General features: G+C 42.4%; 2 protein-coding genes across 2 annotated transcripts in view; both read right to left on the bottom strand.

The window, feature by feature from the left end:
* Positions 1-7105: 7105 nt before the first annotated feature.
* Positions 7106-8686, bottom strand: LOC308090773 (E3 ubiquitin-protein ligase rnf8-like; the record flags this gene model as incomplete). The annotated part of the gene is made up of 1 exon (XM_080436039.1): positions 7106-8686. One exon carries the CDS (start codon positions 8684-8686, stop codon positions 7106-7108), a length of 1581 nt encoding a protein of 526 aa, XP_080292165.1.
* Positions 8687-15462: 6776 nt separating this feature from the next.
* The window catches only part of jakmip2 (janus kinase and microtubule interacting protein 2), a 48044-nt gene continuing 43151 nt past the window's right edge, over positions 15463-20355 (bottom strand). Inside the window, 2 exon segments of the mRNA XM_080435192.1 lie at positions 15463-15629; positions 19492-19557. Coding sequence (XP_080291318.1) covers positions 15534-15629; positions 19492-19557 — 162 coding nt within the window. The 3' untranslated portion in view covers positions 15463-15533.

Here is a 20355-nt window from a genome sequence, read left to right as displayed (position 1 = left end):
CCAGAAGCTTTCATCACTTGCTGCTGGCTGTGGATGCTGATGTCTGCACTCGGGGACCCCCTCATCGTGTCACTTCTTGAGGGGCTGCTGCCCGTTTCGTGGGCCGGGTGGTCCCTGCGATCAGCGCTCCTCGGCGTGCGCGGTCCTCCTCCCCGGCTCCCCTGCCCGACGCTCAGGGCATCGAAATCCAGGGTTTTATTCTCGTAGGCTCCTTCGACGCTGGAGAACATGCCGCCGTATTTACGCCTGGGCACCTGGTCGGCGGTGCCGGGTCGGGCGAGGTAAACCGGCAAGTCATCATGATCCTCGTCCTGCTGTTGTCCCCTGTCCCAGCCTGTCCGCTTGGTGCGCTCTGCCATGGTGGAGTGACAGAGAGGAAGGATGAGAAGTATAGAGTCCTGAAAGTGCTGTGTGTGTGTGTGTGTGTGTGTGTGTGTGTGTGTGTGTGTGTGTGTGTGTGTGTGTGTGTGTGTGTGTGTGTGTGTGTGTGTGTGTGTGTGTGTGTGTGTGTGTGTGTGTGTGTGTGTGTGTGTGTGTGTGTGTGTGTGTGTGTGCTTGTGTGGTGCTGCATGCATGCGTGCATGCGTGCGTGCGTGTGTGTGGAGCTGCCGGAGGGGGCAGCTGAGTTGAGTTCAGAACCAGAGGTGGCACTATAGAGTTACAGACAGTGGTGGAGAAAGTACTCTCATTTTTTTTACTCAAGTAAAAGTATCAATACTGCCGTGTATAAAAGGACAAGTAAAAGTCCGGTTGTCAAAATGTACTTGAGTAAAAGTGCAAAAGTATTAAAAGTATTTATTCTGCACAATGTTCCATTTCACAAGTTCAAAATGTATAGTCTACAAATCTTTTTTTTCTTTTACAAAAAAAACATATCTACAAGCTCATAATGCGTTGCATCGCAAGGCATTGTGAGCTTGTAGATCGGCTTTTTTCAAATGGCCGAAATATATATAGGGCTGAAGTGGTTAATCTGTTTTGTGACAAAGTAACTAAAGCTGTCAAATAATTGTAGTGGAGTAAAAGTACAATATTTGCCTCTGAAGTAAAAGTATTGAAAATGGGAAATAGCCTACTCCAGGAAAGTAAAATTACCCAAAAAATTTACTTAAATACAGTAGGCCTATACTTGAGTAAATGTAGGCTACCTAGTTATTTTAATTTTAAAAGAGCCTCTGGTCAACATTTATTTTGACCTGGGAACCTGCTGGAGGCACGCCGGTCTTATAGGCGCTGTCCTTTCAGCACCACTTCAGGGCGTTCGATCTCGACACCTGCACTTTCCGTTGGCCGCAGCGGGGTGGGCTGAGAACCGTTATCTTAAAGTAAGTTAATAAGACGCTGCGTCTTTAAGCAGCAACTTGTCCGGGCCTGTTTTGTAGACAACCGTGACACCCGGGTGATTACTGAAGCACAAAGGAGACAGGATGGTGGGTGTCAGCAGTTGGGGGAAGACAGCTTTCTGACACACCGCTGAGTGCTGAAGACAGCACAGCAACGGAAACGATTCGCTCTGCTAACATTATAGACTACATTAACACACAAACAGTGATGATGGTGAAGATATAAAGTAACTAAGTAGCCGTAGGCCTACATTTACTCAAATACTGTACTGAAGTATAGGCCTATACAATTATTAGGTCCTACAGTACTTTACTTGAGTAACCTATTTCCATGTTAGGATATACTTTACATCTACTCCACAACATCTCAGAGGTAAGTATTGTAGTTACACTGTGAGATGAAATGCTTACTGGCAGCTTTCCTCTGCCAGATTAGAAGTAACACCTGGCTGATCTTCTGAACGAAAGAAGGGCTTATTTGTCACTTACTCACAGGTACAAGCAGTGAAATATCAGTTGTTCCGCATAGACAACCGTCGACGTTCACTGATGGCAAGTCTCTCTCTTTGTTTTTGTTGCAGGAACTAAATGCAGGAAAATGTAGGTAATATTCAGGGGATAAAACCAAGCTTTACTTCTCCAGTGACAGGATACAAGAACAATAGGCCAGCAGAGATACTCTCAGTACAAGAACAGATAATCATATACACAGACCAACCAGGGACAAGGTTAAGCCCTAGGCTAACAGACTAACAGGACACAGGTGAACACGCTCAGCACAGGTGTAACAGATGAGATGACATAGACAAGGGAACGGATAGAAAAAGCAGGAAACTAAGGGACACATGATATAAACAAAAGCACATGGTGGACCAAAACAATGAAGGCAGGACACAGCTGACAATCAAAATACTGAGAAACACAGGGAAGGCTAAATAAAAGCTCTAGGAAATAACATTGCTCGAGCCGAGACAGACTGTGATAATCATTTATTTAAACCCTACAGTATATAGCAGTAGTTCCAAAATTTTAACTTAATTCACATTCACATTAGGAATTAAACACTTAAAGGACCACTTCACTCATTTCAACCTATCTATATAATTGGTCCTCACTAATGCTCATTTTAAGGTTGAAAATGGGGGAAGTGATCCTTTAAGCCCCATTTAATAGTGAAAATAGCCGATTGTAGTTCTGCTATTTCCCCGCTTAAATGTTTATTTATTTATTCATGGATTATAATTTTTTAACATTCTGAAATTCTTTTTAAAAGTGTTAGAATTGTTTGGAACGTTTCTGAAAAATAAATGTATAATCTTTTGAAAATCTTTTGATTTGACCATTTAAGAAAATGGTAAATGTAAAAAAGGGATATTTATTCGCGACCCATTTTCATGGCTATACTATAGCCTATAGTAGCCTATATACTTTGTTGTATAGCTAATAGTAAAACTAGCCGATGCGTAAGCTCACAAAGTGTCACCTGTTTCATCTCTGCTCTGCTTTGGTTTTGTCATATTCTAGTGATATTTTGTCACAGCAGTAGCCCAGTATCCTGTAGAAAATAAATGCCTAATGCCTGGCACAGCATGAAACAGATTACAGAACTGAACATCAAAAAGAAGAAAGTGTCAGAACAGTCCAGGATCAAATACATAGTCAGCTAGTCAAGTTGTCTTGCGTTTTATTTGATAGTAGAGGCAAGCTTGTTACTTAACTCATTGTGAACTGGAACTTTGTAAAATAACCACCAAGAAACATCAGTACTAGCCTTTTTTTCTTTCTTTTTTTTACCATATTATGTTGAACTGGTCAAACGTTTGCTGATAATAATGTGTAACAGAGGGGACTTCGGGGTAATTTTCCTATACTGTTAAAGGTAGAGTAAGATGTATTATTTGGTTAAAACAAAGGTTTCTTTGTGGAAAGGTTGGGGCTCTGTATTGTGATGGTGGTCATTGCTGTGGACTGTTTGTTCAGTAGCAGTCTCTTCAGCTCTTTAATAGGCTTAAAGTACATTTGAATGATTATGGTTAATGCTGCTCGGGCAAAGCACGTAAATAAATGTACCATAAAATGTTGACAGATGTATGGGTGATAATGGAAAGACTGAACACTGTTTTCAGACAAGTTGGATATTTGGTAGGTATGTCTGTCTATTTTCAGACTGAACACGGTTTTCAGAAACGTTTAATTTTTGGTAGGTAGGTCCCTATGTCTATTTTCACACTTCAGAAAAGATGGATATTTGGTGGGTATGTCTGTCTATTTTCAGACACCACATGCTGAATACAGCACTGTCACAGTTCTGTCACAGGTCCTCTGGATCAGATGACATTTAACACTCCAACTCAGTAAGTCAGGCCAGTAAGACAAAATCCCCTTCACATGAGCGTGATTAAAGCATCAAGGTTTCAAGAGATGCCAAGAGCCCACTGAAATGTCCTCGTTCAGTAATTGTCTCTCTGTTGGGCCTGTGACTTAGTATGTTCTGTCCCTCTTGTCTTTCTCCAGTCTCTTAATAGTTGCGTACTGTAGCTACTTAGTACAATTACAATTTAGGCATTTAGAAGATGCTCTTATCCAGAGCAACTTATCGACACAAAGTGCAAACCCTATTGGTAAATTGTCAAGTCAGTAGTGCGTGCAAAGAAAACAAGTGCTACTAAAGTAATACCACGTAAACATAAAACTAGCATCTGTCTAATAACATGCTATATAACATACGCCAACTTTGCCAAGTATATAGTTTATCATCAAACAGTAGGCTATATGTCTATTAAAATAACATACAGTACATTATGTGAACAAGTAACCAACATACATCTGCATAGCATAGTAGCATGGTCATGATTATAATTTAGTAAATAATCGTGATTTGAGTTTCGTAGTTATTCATGTTTTGAGTTTTGCAGTTAGTAATGAGATGAGTTTTTTATTTAGTAAAGAGATATTTTTAGTAGTTTGTAATGAGATGATTTTTGTAATTAGTATCAGAGCAGCTACACAGGGTTAATACTATTTGAACTTCATGCGCAAACCTGTAACAAGCATAACACTTATCTGGCACTTAGTCAGAAACTTTACGCTATCCCACAGGATATTGCTCTCGCTTAATAAGCTTTTAGACCAACAATGACAGCCAGTGCTGGAGAATGGAAGGACATTATCACCCATCCTATTATTAAAAATGGATGAAAGCGGAGGGGAGCCAGTGAAATGAATGCCCCTCATAAAAACAAAAGGTCTTGGCTTAAGTTTATGTTCGTTCAGGCAAGATAACATGCAGGACACACTTTAACAAATTCACACCCAGTAGCCTTCATGGAAGTTGGCATGCAGAGCTGCAAGCCTGGTGTGACATTTAAATAAATGGGCAAGTAGGTCACAGTACAGTAGCCAGCTCACTAGGAGTTAACTCAAATGGTTAATTATAACTCCAGAAGCAGTGTTACACACTATCATAAAAACAATCATACAATCATACTACATGTTATATTCAGTCATATCACACTCATTTTATTGTAACAATGTGTAGAAACACAACTGTCTACAAATAAATAATTCTTCCATCAACCCATATTTACATATCCTAATTAATAATTAAAGTATGATTGCCCCCAGAAAAGCACAATTCTGCAGAATGTGTACTAATTCAGCCCATTGTTTTGAAGGAGCTCACTCTTTTGAACCAATAAAAAGACCAGTCATTCAATACATCACATTGATTAGGTTATTTGTCTGAAGTACAGGAAGGGCAGTTTAGGTGACAAAGTTAAGTAATGAGTGAGTCCATCCAGGGGCGTCACTACCGTCACACAGACAACGTCCATCATGTCATGGATGAGTAATAGTATGCGTGGTGTGCTATGAAGAGCTTAAGCAATTTTTATTGTAATCCATTCTTATATTAACTTATTGTCTCGCCAGAGACGTTTTCGCTCCTGTCCGTCTGTCAGTCCGTCTATCTGTCAGTCAGTCAGTGTGTCTGTGAGCAGCTAATCTCCGGCCCTGTTAGACTGATCGACATGAAGCTTTGGATGCACACTCCCAGTAGGCCACGGAAGAACCTCTGCCCCAAATGTTTCATTGGATCATGACGCAACTCCCCATAAAGGCTCCGCTCCAGTCATTTGTGCCAGACTACTTTTTTTGTGTGTTTTCTTCAAAACGTGTTATTTTTGCTACTACTCCTAAAATGTTGTCCAAAACTCACGCAAATTGGTGTCTCTCTGAAGTCATTTGATCAAGGTGTGTCAGGTTGTATCCGGTTTGTTTGGCTGAACGTCAGCCAACAACAGCCAATACAACACGTGTGGGACGGAACCGGGGCGGGGAGGGTGATCTTGGGGAGGAATTCATTCTCACAACTAAATTAGGAGAAAAAAGGTTGTACAAATACTATTTTAAATAAAAAAGAAATACATAAATAAACAAATACATTAAAAACATCAATAAAAAAACGCTTGTCATATGAAATGCGTTGTAATATATTAGTTATTGAATTATTGAATTGATGTTTGTGTAGCACATCACTGGACTCCAGCAAATGTGAATTGGATCATTTTGCACACATCACAAATAAATAGGTTAGTTTAGAAAGCTACAAGTCTGTTGAGATTTTTATATATGTATATTGTGGAGAACAATTAAATGCACGGTAAAATCCACAGTGTTCATTTAATCCTGAGAGTGTAAAAAGCAACCTGAAATGGGTCCATTATTTCCACCCGCAAAGTGAAATGAACACTGAAGATTTCAGTGAGTGAGAGGTCATTGATGAGGAGCTGCTGATCAGAGCAGACACAGCAGCTGCAACCGTCGATTTGACTGCTGGCCGTCTGTTGCTCAAACAAGGTTAGAGACAGTAATTATGTAGCATGAGTGATTCACAAATATGCACAATCACACAGACACCCCCCCCCCCCCCCACACACACACACACGCGTCCGCACGCACACGCGCACGCACACGCGCACACGCACACGCACACACACACACACACACACACACACTCACGCACACACACACACATGCTGCATGCACCTTCAGATCTTTGTTGTGTATATTGTATACATTACATGGTAGAATCATGATTTGTCGTATTTAGCCAAGCATGTTCTTTACAGCGTGGTAGATGCTGAATATTAAAGGACAACTTCGGTTTTTTACAACAAGGGTTCTTTTATTAGTTTGTAATGATAATGATTATTGCTTTCTATCATTATAGTGATTTTTAACTGGGGGGCGGGGGCATTCAGGTAATTGGTAAAACATTTTTTTACACAATAAGCATTGCTACTCATGTGTTGTTAGAGTCTAGCTAGCCTTCTATTATAGGGTCTGTGTGTACATGCTGCCAGTAGGCCACAGAAGTACCTAAATGATTATTATTTTTTTAAATGTTTTATACTTTTGTAATATCTAACTTAAAAGTTATAGCGGAATAGGGCTGAAACCTTGCCCAAATTTGGGCACACGTCATACAGTAGATATGTCATAGATGACGCCACACTCACAGGCTGGTCACATGGAGTCTGAGGTCCACATTAGAGCCTCGCCGTTTCTTTTTATTTCTTTGGCCTAACTTATCTTAATAATTGGCTTATGTTGAATACGAGTAAGACACGTAAATTACTAAAATATGAAGGCATTAATGAACTTCACACTAAATTTGAGCACTGGACCTCTACAAAGAGGGCAAGCCCTTGTCTGTAAACTTCAACGAGACAGTCGGGTGATAATACGGGGCTAACCTCCAGTTACTCGGACTCTTCCTCAGTATCAGTACTGCTGAAGGAAAAGACAGAGCTCAGGAACATGCTGTTTCTAGAGTTCACAGAGGGCACAGAGTTGATGCTACTCAGGAACACACTGTTTCTAGAGTTCACAGAGGGCACAGAGTTGATGCTACTGTCAGTTTCCGCCCAAAGAACTTCATCCTCATCCACATCATCATCGACAGTATCACTACTGATGGGGGAACTAGTTAGATACGAGGGACTGAACGAGGGACTGATGGAGTAAAATACATCATTAACATCATCATCAGTATAACTACTGCTGGAGGAACTAGTGGACTCAATGAAGATTCGATTGTCCTCATCAGGTTCCACCGACACTTTCCTCTCTGTGACCAGGGTCTGGCGCCTGGCTTTCATGTCGAGGCTGAGGTTTTCCACCATGCGTTCGATGCAGTTGTCCAGTGCCAGGCAGCGGGTCTGAGACAGGATCCTCTGTCGGCAGACGGGACACTCATTTTTTCTTTTGCGCCACTCCCTGATGCACTGCATGCAGAAGCTGTGAGCACAGTTCAGGATGACTGCCTCTATGAAGAGCTCTGTGCAAATGATGCATTGAAGTTCACTCTTCAGGACCTCTGTCACTTGGGTTACTACTTCCTCTTTCTGAGCTTGTGCTCTCTCCTTTGTCGTTTGTAGCTCTTTGTCTTTGGCCAGGAGAACCTCCTTAAAGCCTTGTCGAGAGAGGGCCAACTCTTCGATGAGCATCTGCAGCTGAGGCTGCAGCACCCTGAACTGCTCCTCCCTAAGCAGGTCACCCTGCGGTGGCTCTCCTTTCAGCGATGCTACTTGCTTCTGGGTGTCATCGACCTGCTCCCTCAGCATCCGGATGTTTTGGCTGAACCTCTGCAACCTGTCCAAATCACAAGGATCACTGGAGCCTTCTGAACTAAAGTCTATTCCGTGGCTATGTATGCTTGAGCAAGAGACATGTGGTTGTTTTGGTCTAGCCGCCCTCAGTTGGTCCTCCAGTACTGGGCAAGACTGGGCAGGTGAATGGTCTGGGGTAGAACGTTGGTAGTGCTTGGGTGAGGTGAAAGGCTCAGTTTCATCAGTAATGTTATTGTATTTCCTCTTACTCCTCTTTAATATGGAGGATTCATTTGCATTCTCACCTGATATGTTTGCTAGGTATGGCTTAATGTCTTTCCTCAGCCGACGATTAAGTAGGTACTCATACTCAATGGTGTCATTTATTGGAGCACCAAGTTGTACCGAGTCCCCAATCTGTAGGTGGTGTGGTTTCTCAGCAGGTATGCGCTTTCCATTGACCCAAACACCATTAAGACTCTTCCGGTCAGTCACTGTCCATTGCCCATCTTCCCTCTGTTTGAAAACGCAGTGCAGTCTGGAGATCATCAGGGGGTTGGTTGGAGATAAAAGTTGGTAGGTGACATTCAGACCACGTCCAACACTAATCTCTGTACTGTCGAACAAGCAAAGCCAATGTGAATTTCTTCCGACTCGTGTCAAACACCACACTTCAGAGTCACAGTTCTCGTCCTCCTCAGCCGCAGAAGAATCAGACGCCTCAACATACATTTTACCTCATTCAATTACCAACTACAAACAAGATATGGTTTATTGTTATATAGTATATGTGCTATATTCATCTAATTAAATACTGCTAACATTACGTTGTGATGTCATGCCACTCCTTTTAAAGTTCCTAATTTATTTTTTTACTTTGTCAGATCCACGTGCAATCTTTATGCCGGGATAATTTTGATCTGGTTCATTTAAATCTAAAGTCTTGAAGAACAAAAAACATGGGTCATTATTAACTTGTGCTACTGAGACAACAGTTCTAGATTTTAAGTGTATACTAGGCCGATGCCTATTGGGAACAATGGCCAACGATGCCCGTTGGGAACGATGCCCCTCTCGTTATGCAATACCCGTTGTTCCTGTTGTCAGAGTATCAATTGTACCCGACCTGTTGTCAAAGTACTAGTGCAATACCCTTTATCATAGTACTTGGAGGCCAGTCTATGACATCAGAATTATAACGTCACATTAATGACAGACAGACAGACAGACAGACAGACAGACAGACAGACAGACAGGCACACACAGGCACACACAGAGACGGACAGATACAGAGATTTTTGTTTCTGGACAACCGCCTGTCCAACCTTCCCACTCTGCACAATACACCCTGGGGTCCTCGACGACAGGCACGGCAAGATGGAGTTGATTGCGGGAGACAGACAGACAGACAGACAGACAGACAGACAGACAGACAGACACATATACATACAGAGATTCCATGCATTTAGATATATAGATTCTTTATTTGTCCTTGCGGAAATTCTATTTGCACCAAGCAGCCATCAGATATTTATAGATTGAGACTAGGCTTGATGCCCATTGGGAATGCATTTCCCTTTGGTTATGCAATACCCGTTGTACCCATCAGTGCCCTACCCGTTATCATACTTGGAGGCCAGTCTATGACGTTAGTACTATGATGTCATATTGCTGACATCAGGGATCTCCATATAAGTGGATTTGTGGGTTTATAGATATTTTTGGAGAACCACTGATCCGACCGACTTCACATCGGCCGCCACTCCCTCGGGTCCTCAGCGACACGACGCAGAGGCACGCAGAGGCACGCAGATGCGCAGAGATTTTATGCATTTATAGTTAGATGAAACCTTTATTTTACTTTTTAAACTGTGTACAGTATAATTACTTTTGTCCGTGAAACACTTTCCTGGCTGAATGCTGTGCATAAGCTCACTCACCACGCCAGACGGTGTGTAACTTCATAGCCTCAGAGAGGGATGGATGTGTCAGTGATACTAGCTGCTGAAAGCGGAGTGGGCAGATAGTGGAGCTCGTCTTTGGCAGACATCCTCTGGCAGGGCTGGTCCATGGGACTGTTTTTATGTTCTGGAATTGGCAAAAACAACCAGGACTAAAGTGAAAAAGCAGGCCTTATCCTGGATAAAATACCAAATCTCCTATGATGTCCTCTGAATCTCACGCGAACAAAACAGAGAAACAAAACCCCCAACAGAATGAAAATCGTGGAAACCCCTCATGTTGCCATGTGGCAAAACCATGGTGAACTTTTACCTTGGGTACAGGTAGGTCTTATGACTCTCACAACGCATCAGTCCAACTCTCAGACAAGGGCCTCAACTCCTGTTTCATAACACCGTTGGATGCATGCTTGAGCTGCCAATGGTAATTGTCTCATTTGTCTGGAAGCATAAAATGTAAAATAAATGTAGTCCTTGGAGAATGACAGAAAAGACAGAGTGGGTAGCTGTTCTGAATAATTACTGTCCAGAGAATGTCAAGTGGACCATGTGCAGAGCACATCAGATGCTGTAATAACCAAATAACAGATGTAGCTTACCTCTTCCTGACCTGAATGAGCTCTCACCCTGAGCAGCAAACTGACACAATGAGAACAGGCAAAAAAGGAACAGAGTAAGCCCGTCACAATTATTACATAATTGAATGATCGTAATTATCTCAGATAATCACAATTATTTCCCATAATCATTTCCATTCATCCGTATAAAAACACAATTGGATTAAATGAACAGAAAGCTCATATTTCCATCAGTCATTAATCACAATTACTTGTATGACAATTAATCGTCGTCAAAAATGTCACGATCATGACAGTCCTAGTAGGTGAAGTTCAACAGTAGAACAAAATGGTGGCTGTTATTTACGAGGATCTGATGTTTATCTATTGTGCTATTTATGGTGAATGCCTTTTTTGAAAACCTTGTGTATAGCTTTAAGAACAAACAGGGGTGGTTGGCAGAGTACATGTAGTCAGCTTATTCAAGTAGGCATGTCCCATGATTGTTTAGCTGAATTATTAGACTTACAGGTGAATATATTAATCACAGGCTAATCTGTGATGCGTGAATTTGATCATGGCAACACATGTTGTATGTCTGGATGAAGATCTGATAGATCAAAACTTTGACAGCTTTCAGTATGGCCCTCACGTGTCTGTATATGCACTCCCAAGAACTGGTCATGTTCCTGATGAGTCGGCAGCGGGTGTCCTGGGGGATCTCTGCCCAGACCTGGATCAGGGCATCAGTGAGTTCCTGGACAGTCTGTGGTGGTGCTTGGTGGTGTCAGATGCAACGATACATAATGTCTTTATGATACATAAAGGTGCTCAATTGGATTTAGGTCAGGGGAATGAGAGGGCCAGTCAATAGCATCAGTGTCTTCATCATCCAGGAACTGTCTACACATTCTGGCCACATGAGGCCAAGTATCGTCCTGAACCAGGAGGAACCCATGGCCCACTGCAACAGCATACGGTCTGACAATCGCTCTGAGGATGTCTTCCCCGTACCTAACAGAAGTCAGGGTACCGTTGGCTATATCATGGAGGTCTGTGCAACCCTCCACTGATGATGTTACAGGCAGCATAATGTTAACCATGGTGCCTCCAGGCTCTTGTCTCTGTCTGTCACATGAGCTCAGTGTGAACCTGCTCTCACCTGTGAAGAGAACAGGGCGCCAATGGGAGACCTGCCAATTCTGGTGTTCTGTGGTGGATGCCAATGGAGCTGCACATGCTGGGCTGTGAGCACAGTTCCCACTAGAGGACGATGAGCTCTCGTGCCAACCCTCATGGAGTCTGTTTCTGACAGTTTGGTCAGAAACATACACACTAGTAGCCTGCTGGAGTTCATTTTGTAGGGGTCTGGCAGTGCTCCTCCTGTTCCTCCTCACACAAAGAGGAAGATACCGGTCCTGCTGCTGGATTGATGCTCTTCTACGGCCCTGTAGAGCTGTCCTTTTTCAATGGCCAGACGTCTGGCATCTCCTCCCTGCTCTTGAGACAGCAAACCATCTAGCGACTGCACAAATGGATGTGCCATCCTGGAGAAGCTGCATGGACTGCCTACCTGTGCAACGTGATTGGGCCACACGTACCGTCTCATGCTACCAGTATAGCAATCTGGGAACCCTTCGTCAAAAAAAAAGGAAAAAACAGCGCCCTTCTAGTGACAAGGACACTAGCAGAACACACAATTAGAGAAGAATCAGCCAGTCTTTTGGGGGGTTGTTTTGCTTTTGCCTCTCTGTGACCTGTTGAAAGTGACCTGTTGTCACTTTCATTTGCACTATATCAGGTGAAATGGACTGACAGTCACTTGTGCTTCCTACATTGGACAGTTTATCTGACTTGGTGTTATAATGTGGCGATTATGTGTTCCATTCAAAAACATCAGTTGCCTCAAAATGTAACTAAAAGTTTGTCTATGAATGAAGTGTAGGTAAAACAAGACCAGGAGACCTGGTTCTGCCAGACCCAGAATAAATTCATAGTACGTAACACACCTACAAACCACTTTATAAGTTGAAATCTGAAGATCAGAGCACTACGTCACGCTAAGCTTGGCCAATCGAAAAGAGGGACCGGGAGGAAAAACGTTGAACCGGGAGGAAAAACGTTGACCGGGAGGAAAAGAGGGACAGACAAAGCCTCATGTAGGCCTGACCCCCTGGGTCTGGCAATTAATGAAAGTAGCGAATGGAACCCAGATGCCTAAATTACCTACCTTCAATGCAACTCTGAAATACACATACAAAAATACATGAAATAAACACCTTCGCATTCAAGATCAAAGGCCATGAACTTTATTTTTTTTCAGCATTATTCCTTTTTCTTTTGTTCATTTAATAATATACACGAAAGTAGGAGGGGTTAAATTCTTATTGGAAGACAGAAGGGGTAACGATAAAAAAGAAGGGGGAAATAAATCAATCCTCTGTGAAATAAAAACAATATAGATTACATTATATATCAACCGCCTGAAAAAATAACCGTTAAAAACGGAACATAGAAATTGACAAGGGGAAAGCGCATTTAAGGCAATTAGCTAGATTAGCTGAGTTTGCACAAAAATTGTCTCAATCATTCCCCTACATAAAGTGAGCGAGAGCCATAGTACAGTAGGTAGACAATGTAATGAGATGCCAAAATAGGCTACCCTAGACGTGTGAATGTTGCCAGGGTGGGGATGGGGGGGGGGGGGTAATGGATACACTAGCTCAGGTACACTGGGAACAAGCAGGGCCAGGTAGTTAATATTGCAGGAGTCTGGACACAGTTAGCTTGGGGAGTGAGCAGAGAAGTTAACATGGGTATAGTGTTACGTTAACTTTCTCCTATTTCATTTGGAAAAGGGGTGGAGACCTACATTAAAGGGGTGTAGAGTAAAGAGGTGTCAAACCAATCACCCACCAGTGTGTGTGTGTGTGTGTGTGTGTGTGTGTGTGCGTGCGTGCGTGCGTGTGTGTGTGTTTTGGGGGGGGGGGGGGTGGTCATAGCATTTAAAAAGTATTAGTAACAATGAACTGTGGTTAGTAAAAAAGAAGGGATGGGGAACTGGATACGTTATACGTACATTGCACTGCTTTTAAATTACAGCATTCTTGTTGGCGGTGGGTGTGGGGAGGGTTTGAGAAAACGTAGGTACATTTAAATTCCATTGTCTTCCAGTGTATTTTAGCCATCTGACAGTCAGCTCTTGAAATAACCACTGTCTTGTAACCATAATATTGTTGTACTGAAAGTCACCTGACTTGGATTATTGATTGCTAAAGTAGACCTAATTAGATTTGAATTTGAACAGACTTTCAACTTAGCGGCTGGTGCCAGTCGTCTGACCAAGGTCGACGAAGACGTTCAGTAGTTAGCGTGGACTGGACATATTTACAGATTTGTCAATAGATTATCACAATGAACTTAAAAGGGCAAGTTGAATGTCAGTCAGACGAAAACCAATACCCCCTGCTGGTCAACCAGAGAAACACATCCTTTAGCAGTAGAAAAGAGAGACAAGGGATGGCACAAAAGGGGAAGAAGGACTGGCAAATATTCCATATTCAACGTTCATATTCCAAATATTTTTCCTGTTATAATCTTTAAGGAAATAAAGTTCATCTCTGCAGCCGTCACCACAATAAAACCCGAGCAATTCATATACCTTTTCGAGTCATTTCATAAACTGCCAGAAACTGTTCGAGCTGCGGGAGAGAATAGAGAGGTGTAACTATTCACAGAAAGAAGAGAAAGAGTGACTACTGGAAATAACAGAGACACATGTACATATCAACAAATGTATATATATATATAATATACACAGCAGTACAGATTCAGGGACAGAGTCTTGCGTGGAGAGTTTTGGGGATGTAGCGACTGACTGTGGGTAGAATTGTAACAAAATAAAACAGAAAAGAAGAGAAGTAGAGAAAAAATATAAAACCAGAGATTCAAGTTCATTCGGTCTGCTGGTTCTTTGAGGGGGGAAAAACAAACAAACACAAGAGGTTGTTTCACAAGCCCTAGATTCCTCTGTGTGGAAATGCAGATCAGGTGGGCTTGCCTTACAGTATGGGACTCCTGCATGGAAAATCCTTCTCTTCTCCATATTCGTTTCTTTCTCTCTCTTTCTCTGTCTCTCTGCTCCCTCTTATCTGGCGGAGACTCGCGTTCGACTCACGTTCGTCCCCCTACAGTTAAGAGAGTCAACAAGTCTTTGCACAAAAGTCTTTGCACTGATGTCTCGTCTGTAGACGCACTGAGTCTGTCGACCTGAGGAGGAGCGAGCTGAGGCCAGCAGAGGAGCGTCAAGTTTGAGCTGACTTGAGAGCCAGAGCCTGCCTGCTGCGCGTCCACCTGGAGGTTGCGTTTGAGAGGAATGTTCCGTCAGGTTTGGAAAGAAACTAACAGGAGAAGAGGAGAGGGGGTGTGGTTCAGTGAGGTCAAGGAGTCCTTCCCCCCTTTGTGTGTCTGTTTGTTGAGCTAAGTGTCTGTTCCGTTTGTCTGTCTGTCTGTCTGTCTGTCTGATAGTGTATTGTTACCCTGCATGGCAGAGAAAACATCTCCTATACTTTGCTTTGGTTTTGTCAACTGATTGTTTGCGTACGTGCATGTGGGTGTGAGTGCTGTGTGCATGTGTGTACGTGTCCTACAGTACATGTGATTTAATTGTCTGTCTGTCTGTCTGTCTGTCTGTCTGTCTGTCTGTCTGTCTGTCTGTCTGTCTGTCTGTCTGTGTGTCTGTGTGTGTGTGTGTGTGTGTGTGTGTGTGTGTGTGTGTGTGTGTGTGTCCGTTTAGTCGTCTCATCTTGACATTTTGCCAGTATCGACCTCTATGTGTATTTATTCCATTGTGTTGAGCTGTTCCGGTTCTTCCTCTTCTTCCCAGCTGAGAGGAGAGAGAGGTTCCACGTTCCCCAGGACGGCGTCCCGGAGTGTGTATCCTCCGGAGACAGAGAGAAAGACGCCCCCCCACCCCCCACACCTAGCACCCAAACAAAAACGGGTCCAAATATGTTCTGTGACCGTCTGATCCCCTTACAGACAGAGGTGACCATCAGGACACTAGCAGCCACCACAACGTACACCATGTGCTCCACGCTCTGCCGGAAAATAAATAACACTGCAGTCACAAACTATATCTCCAAGCTGCCATACCACCTAGACAAAGAGAGAGAGAGAGAGGCAGAGTTAAGGCCATATGCTTATTTAAGTCCAAGGGTTAGGGGTTAGGGGTTAGAGTTATGGTGTGCTCATCCTCTGTAATATTTGTCTCTGAATAATTTATTTTACCAGGGAAAATGCACTTAACAAATTGGCCAATTGAATTATCAATCAAATATACAAAAAATATATTTACATTTTTAAGAACTGTTAAATGTGCAAGGAGAGTCTCAGTTTAGCAGCCCTCATGCCCCCTACATTTGATCAAGCTGTTACTAATTAGAAGTAAACTCTACTACAGTTTATTAATCATCCTGTCTGGTTTTTGTCAGGTTTTTTATTTCTCAACAGTGACTGGCTGGCCGTCAATTATCCCTTGCATAAACTGTAAGCTTGACAGATATTGACTACAGTCTTCAACATTACAGTCACTTCACATGAACATACGAGTGGAGTTCAATTTGAATACTTAATGATTACTGGTGGAGCCCTTTGGAAAGCCGGGCTCAAGGCTCAAATGAAACATGACCCATGCAGGGAAAAGACAACTGGCTAAAGCTAAAACTTCTGTCAAACATGCTTTCCAAGAGATGAGAGAGAACATAGACATGAGTAAAAAAATTATAATAATACAAGCTAATAGAGATTAGTTCATGTCAAAACTGGTCAACACAAACGTTGGGCCCCGGGGCAAAACCTGCAGAGAAGAAATTAACTGTAGACATTGAAGAAATATGAGACAATGATTAAACGGCAAAAAAATAGTGTGAAGAGAAAAGGGAACGATGATGAGACAAACATGTAGAACGGAAAGAGAGATGACAACAGACCAACTATGGCATGGAATAGGACAAACATGAGTCAAATGCTATTTGAAAATAATCTTTTCAGTTTGCAGAAAAGCATCTGATCTGATGTGATCTGGGGCCTGTACTACCAAGCTGGATTTGGGGGTGAGGTAACTTCAACATCAAAGATTTTTGATGGTGTTTTACTTCTTGTCGGGGTACATACATCGCCATGGTAACCTATGTTGCACCCTCTGGAGCAGGTTAAGTTTGAGATGAGAATTCACGTGTAAAATACCAACTACTGACCAATCTATTCTCTTGGATTCCTGCAGAGCTCAGTGGACAGATTGCGGCAAAACCCTTTAATTTTCCCTGATGATTATTGATATGAGAGGTATAGATTCTCGTCCGACGGAGTGAGTTAAACATGTTATACTTCATTGTGTGCTACTGCTGTGCCAGTGTCGTTCACCGAAAATAGCAAATCTACAGTACAAGCTCACAACGCGGTGCCCTGCGAAACGTTGTAAGCTTGTAGGTCGTCAATTTTCGGTGTGCGACACTGGTGCGCAACTAAGTATAAAACCAACTTTAACTGTGCTAGCTTTAACTGGCTAAAATGTTCACGTCTCCCCCCTTCTCCGCTCCCTCCATTGGCTCCCAGTTACTACCCGCACAGAGTACAAAACACTGATGTTGGCCTACAAAGCAACCAAAGGTATGGCACCCCCATATCTTCAAAGCCTTCCAACCCTACAACCCCTCCTGCTCACTCAGATCAGCTAACACAGGGAAGCTGTCAGAACCTTCCCTAAACATCTGGGACAATGCTCCACACTTCCCAGACTCTTCTCCCTTCTGTCTCCCTGTGGAACTGTGGAACGAACTCCCTATTGCAATTAGAACTGCAGACTCACTCCCAATCTTCCGCCATAATCTGAAGACTCACCTCTTCAGACTCCACCTTAGCCCGTAGCACCTTGCAGGCTTAAGCAAAGGCTAAAATGTCATTTAGATAGCATAGATAGCATAGGTATAATGTTTACATTCTTCATATTTTTTTATCCACATGAACCTTTATATAACAAAAAATATTACATTTATAATCCCTATTATGGGGTGAACATTCTGCTAAAATAGACAAGCACACAACGCATCGCAAGGGCTATTTTTGACGAAGAGATTTAGTGTAGAGGGGAATAAAAGCAGAAAAAGTATAGAGCCAACCGCGGTCAACTAAGTATTATTTTATCTAGAGTGGTTAATATGATGCGTTGCTCTTCATTCGTAAAGTATGCTGCTCTGCTCAGTGAGTTTGTCCATGTTTGCGATTGGTCATATGTTGCAAACACCGGCCATTTTATGTGAACACACTCATAGCTAGATTGGAAAAAGCTAGATTTTTGCGTTGGCTATTCAAAAATGCAGTTGCAGATCTACAAGCTCACTGCGTGTCACTTTGTGCCGCACTGCGAGCTTGTACATCTGCTATTTTTGAGCATTTTTTAAAAATCTTTAAAGTGTTTGAAATTCTTTCAATAATTTTGTATTTTTTAACACAAATTCTTCTCTTCTGGGGGTCCCTGGCACAAAACATTTTCAGATTGAGGGTCCTTGGCACGAAAACGTTTGAGAACTACTGATTTAGAAGGCATTTGTAGAATCGGCTTCAGGTATTAATGGGTTAACGAGTTGATAACCACCTTCCTGTGACCGCTTAGAGTGATTGAGATAGTGGGGGTTAGTGAAGCCAGATAACTAAAACATATCCTGGGTTTGTTGAACTTGGTTCATAGTACAGGCCTCTGATCTCATCTCATATGTCAATTCAACTCATTTCATATTATCTTAATACTGTAAACTCCAGATTACTCATTACATTGGATCAAGTATTTCCAAACACTACTTGACCAAGGTATGTTGATGAGGATGGGTTTTCGTTTGACTTCACGGCCCACGGGACTCACCTCTGCAACAGGACACACCACAGACTTCAAGGCCAAAGGATAAAGGCAAGAGAAAAGAACAAGAACAGAAACAAAAACTGGAGAGGGCAAGAGAGAGAGAGAGAGAGAGAGAGAGAGAGAGAGAGAGAGAGAGAGAGAGAGAGAGAGAGAGAGAGAGAGAGAGAGAGAGACAGAGAGAGAGAGACAGAGAGAGAGACAGACAGACAGACAGACAGACAGACAGACAGACAGACAGACAGACAGACAGACAGACAGACAGACAGACAGACAGACAGACAGACAGACAGACAGACAGACAGACAGACAGAATAGAATAGAAGAACGAAAAGAGGGGAACAAAGAGGAAGAGAGATTAGAACGACACTCAAGACATGTTAGTGAAAAGCACAGAAAAAGACAGGTTAAAGTTATAGAGGAACTGCCATAGCATCACAGATGGTCTAGAACTTCAGACCGAGCAGAACAGAATGGTCCTAGTGCAATTTGGCTCTAAATGGAAACTGCAATTTTAACTAAATAATATAAAGTAACTGTAGGCATTCCTCCATACAGTATCAAAGTTAGTAGCACTACCTTAACTGTCTTGAATATTTAATCCTTTTGGATTTGCATTAAGAACTCTGAGCGAACCAATACCTTTTATCTCATAAAACCTTAAGCGTAACTTTCAAAAATAGAAAAGAATACACTGCTCACACGGTATCAGACTTGACTGAGGTGCAGGAGCTAAGAATTATTAAACTGAATGAAACATTTTGAGTGTGCAGATGCTCTTTCCATTAAAGTTGAACATTCATGCTGTTTTCATTGAGGGTACAATATGCATCAAATGGCATAGTGGATCAGTGGTTACAGGGGTACAGTTGCCTCAGAGAAAGAGGGTCCTGGTTTGAAACTGACTGATACCATTCTCTGAGGAGTTCTTCCACATGGCACATACTTCTGCCAGTGCCCTTTGAAGGCAGCACTGGCCTTAGAACTAGAGCTGTTCCTAGGGTGCTGTTCAGTGGCTGCCCAGTACTCCGGTGGGAAGAGGACCAATTCCCCTGCAGGGATCAATAAAGTATAACTAACTATAACTACTGTATAGCTAAAGATTACCTTCTCCTCCAGGTCCTTGATCTGTCTCCGCTGGATGTCTGTCTTATCCTCCAGGTCACGGATTCTCTAAAACAGTCAGAGAGAAACAAGGTGAGATGGAGGGCTTACTGTGGATCAGAAAATGCACGTCCCTCAACGTGTTACTCAAATTGACCTATGTAGTTTTGTTATGCATCCTCCTTCATGGCTTCTATACAATACTATCTACGTACTGTATACACATTTTCCACAAAACAAAATTAACTCTCATTAGTCTTGCTGAGTCATCTCTGAATGCTATATAGAGTCTGGAACTAAACCTTCCGAAATCCGAGACAGGAAGCTGTCATCTGTTTGTCATTTCCGATCACGAAAATACATCTTAAATTATCTTTACATTGATTTTTTTTATTTCTATTTCTGCTAAGCAGCAAGCTATATAATGCTTAGATGATTTATATTCAGATACATTTGTGTGACTGTAAAGACGCAAGCACACGCAAGCACGCGCACACACACACACACACACACACACACACACACACACACACACACACACACACACACACACACACACACACACACACACACACACACACACTACCCCCCCCCGCCTCCTTCATTTTCCTCTTTTGTATATATATTTTTTTCTCTCTCGTCATACCAGTAACCTGAAAGCTGATTGTATGACATTCTGTATAGTAGTGTGTATATCTGCCTGCCTCTTATATTTCATCATGATTTGTGTGCATGGGGTTCTCATCTTAAACAAGCTTAGTGCTTAATGAGGGTTTCCAGTTTAGTAGACCTTGTATTGTGAATTTGTACTTCCATGTACTGTTATGTACTGTCATGTACTATTCTCATGTCTTTCTAAATAAACTA

This window comes from Gymnoscopelus braueri (genome assembly GCF_963280865.1).
Source record: "Gymnoscopelus braueri genome assembly, chromosome: 8".
NCBI classification, from domain to species: Eukaryota; Metazoa; Chordata; class Actinopteri; order Myctophiformes; family Myctophidae; genus Gymnoscopelus; species Gymnoscopelus braueri.
The sequence above is the reverse complement of the archived record's forward strand: the minus strand, read 5'-3'. Positions and strand labels throughout refer to the sequence as shown.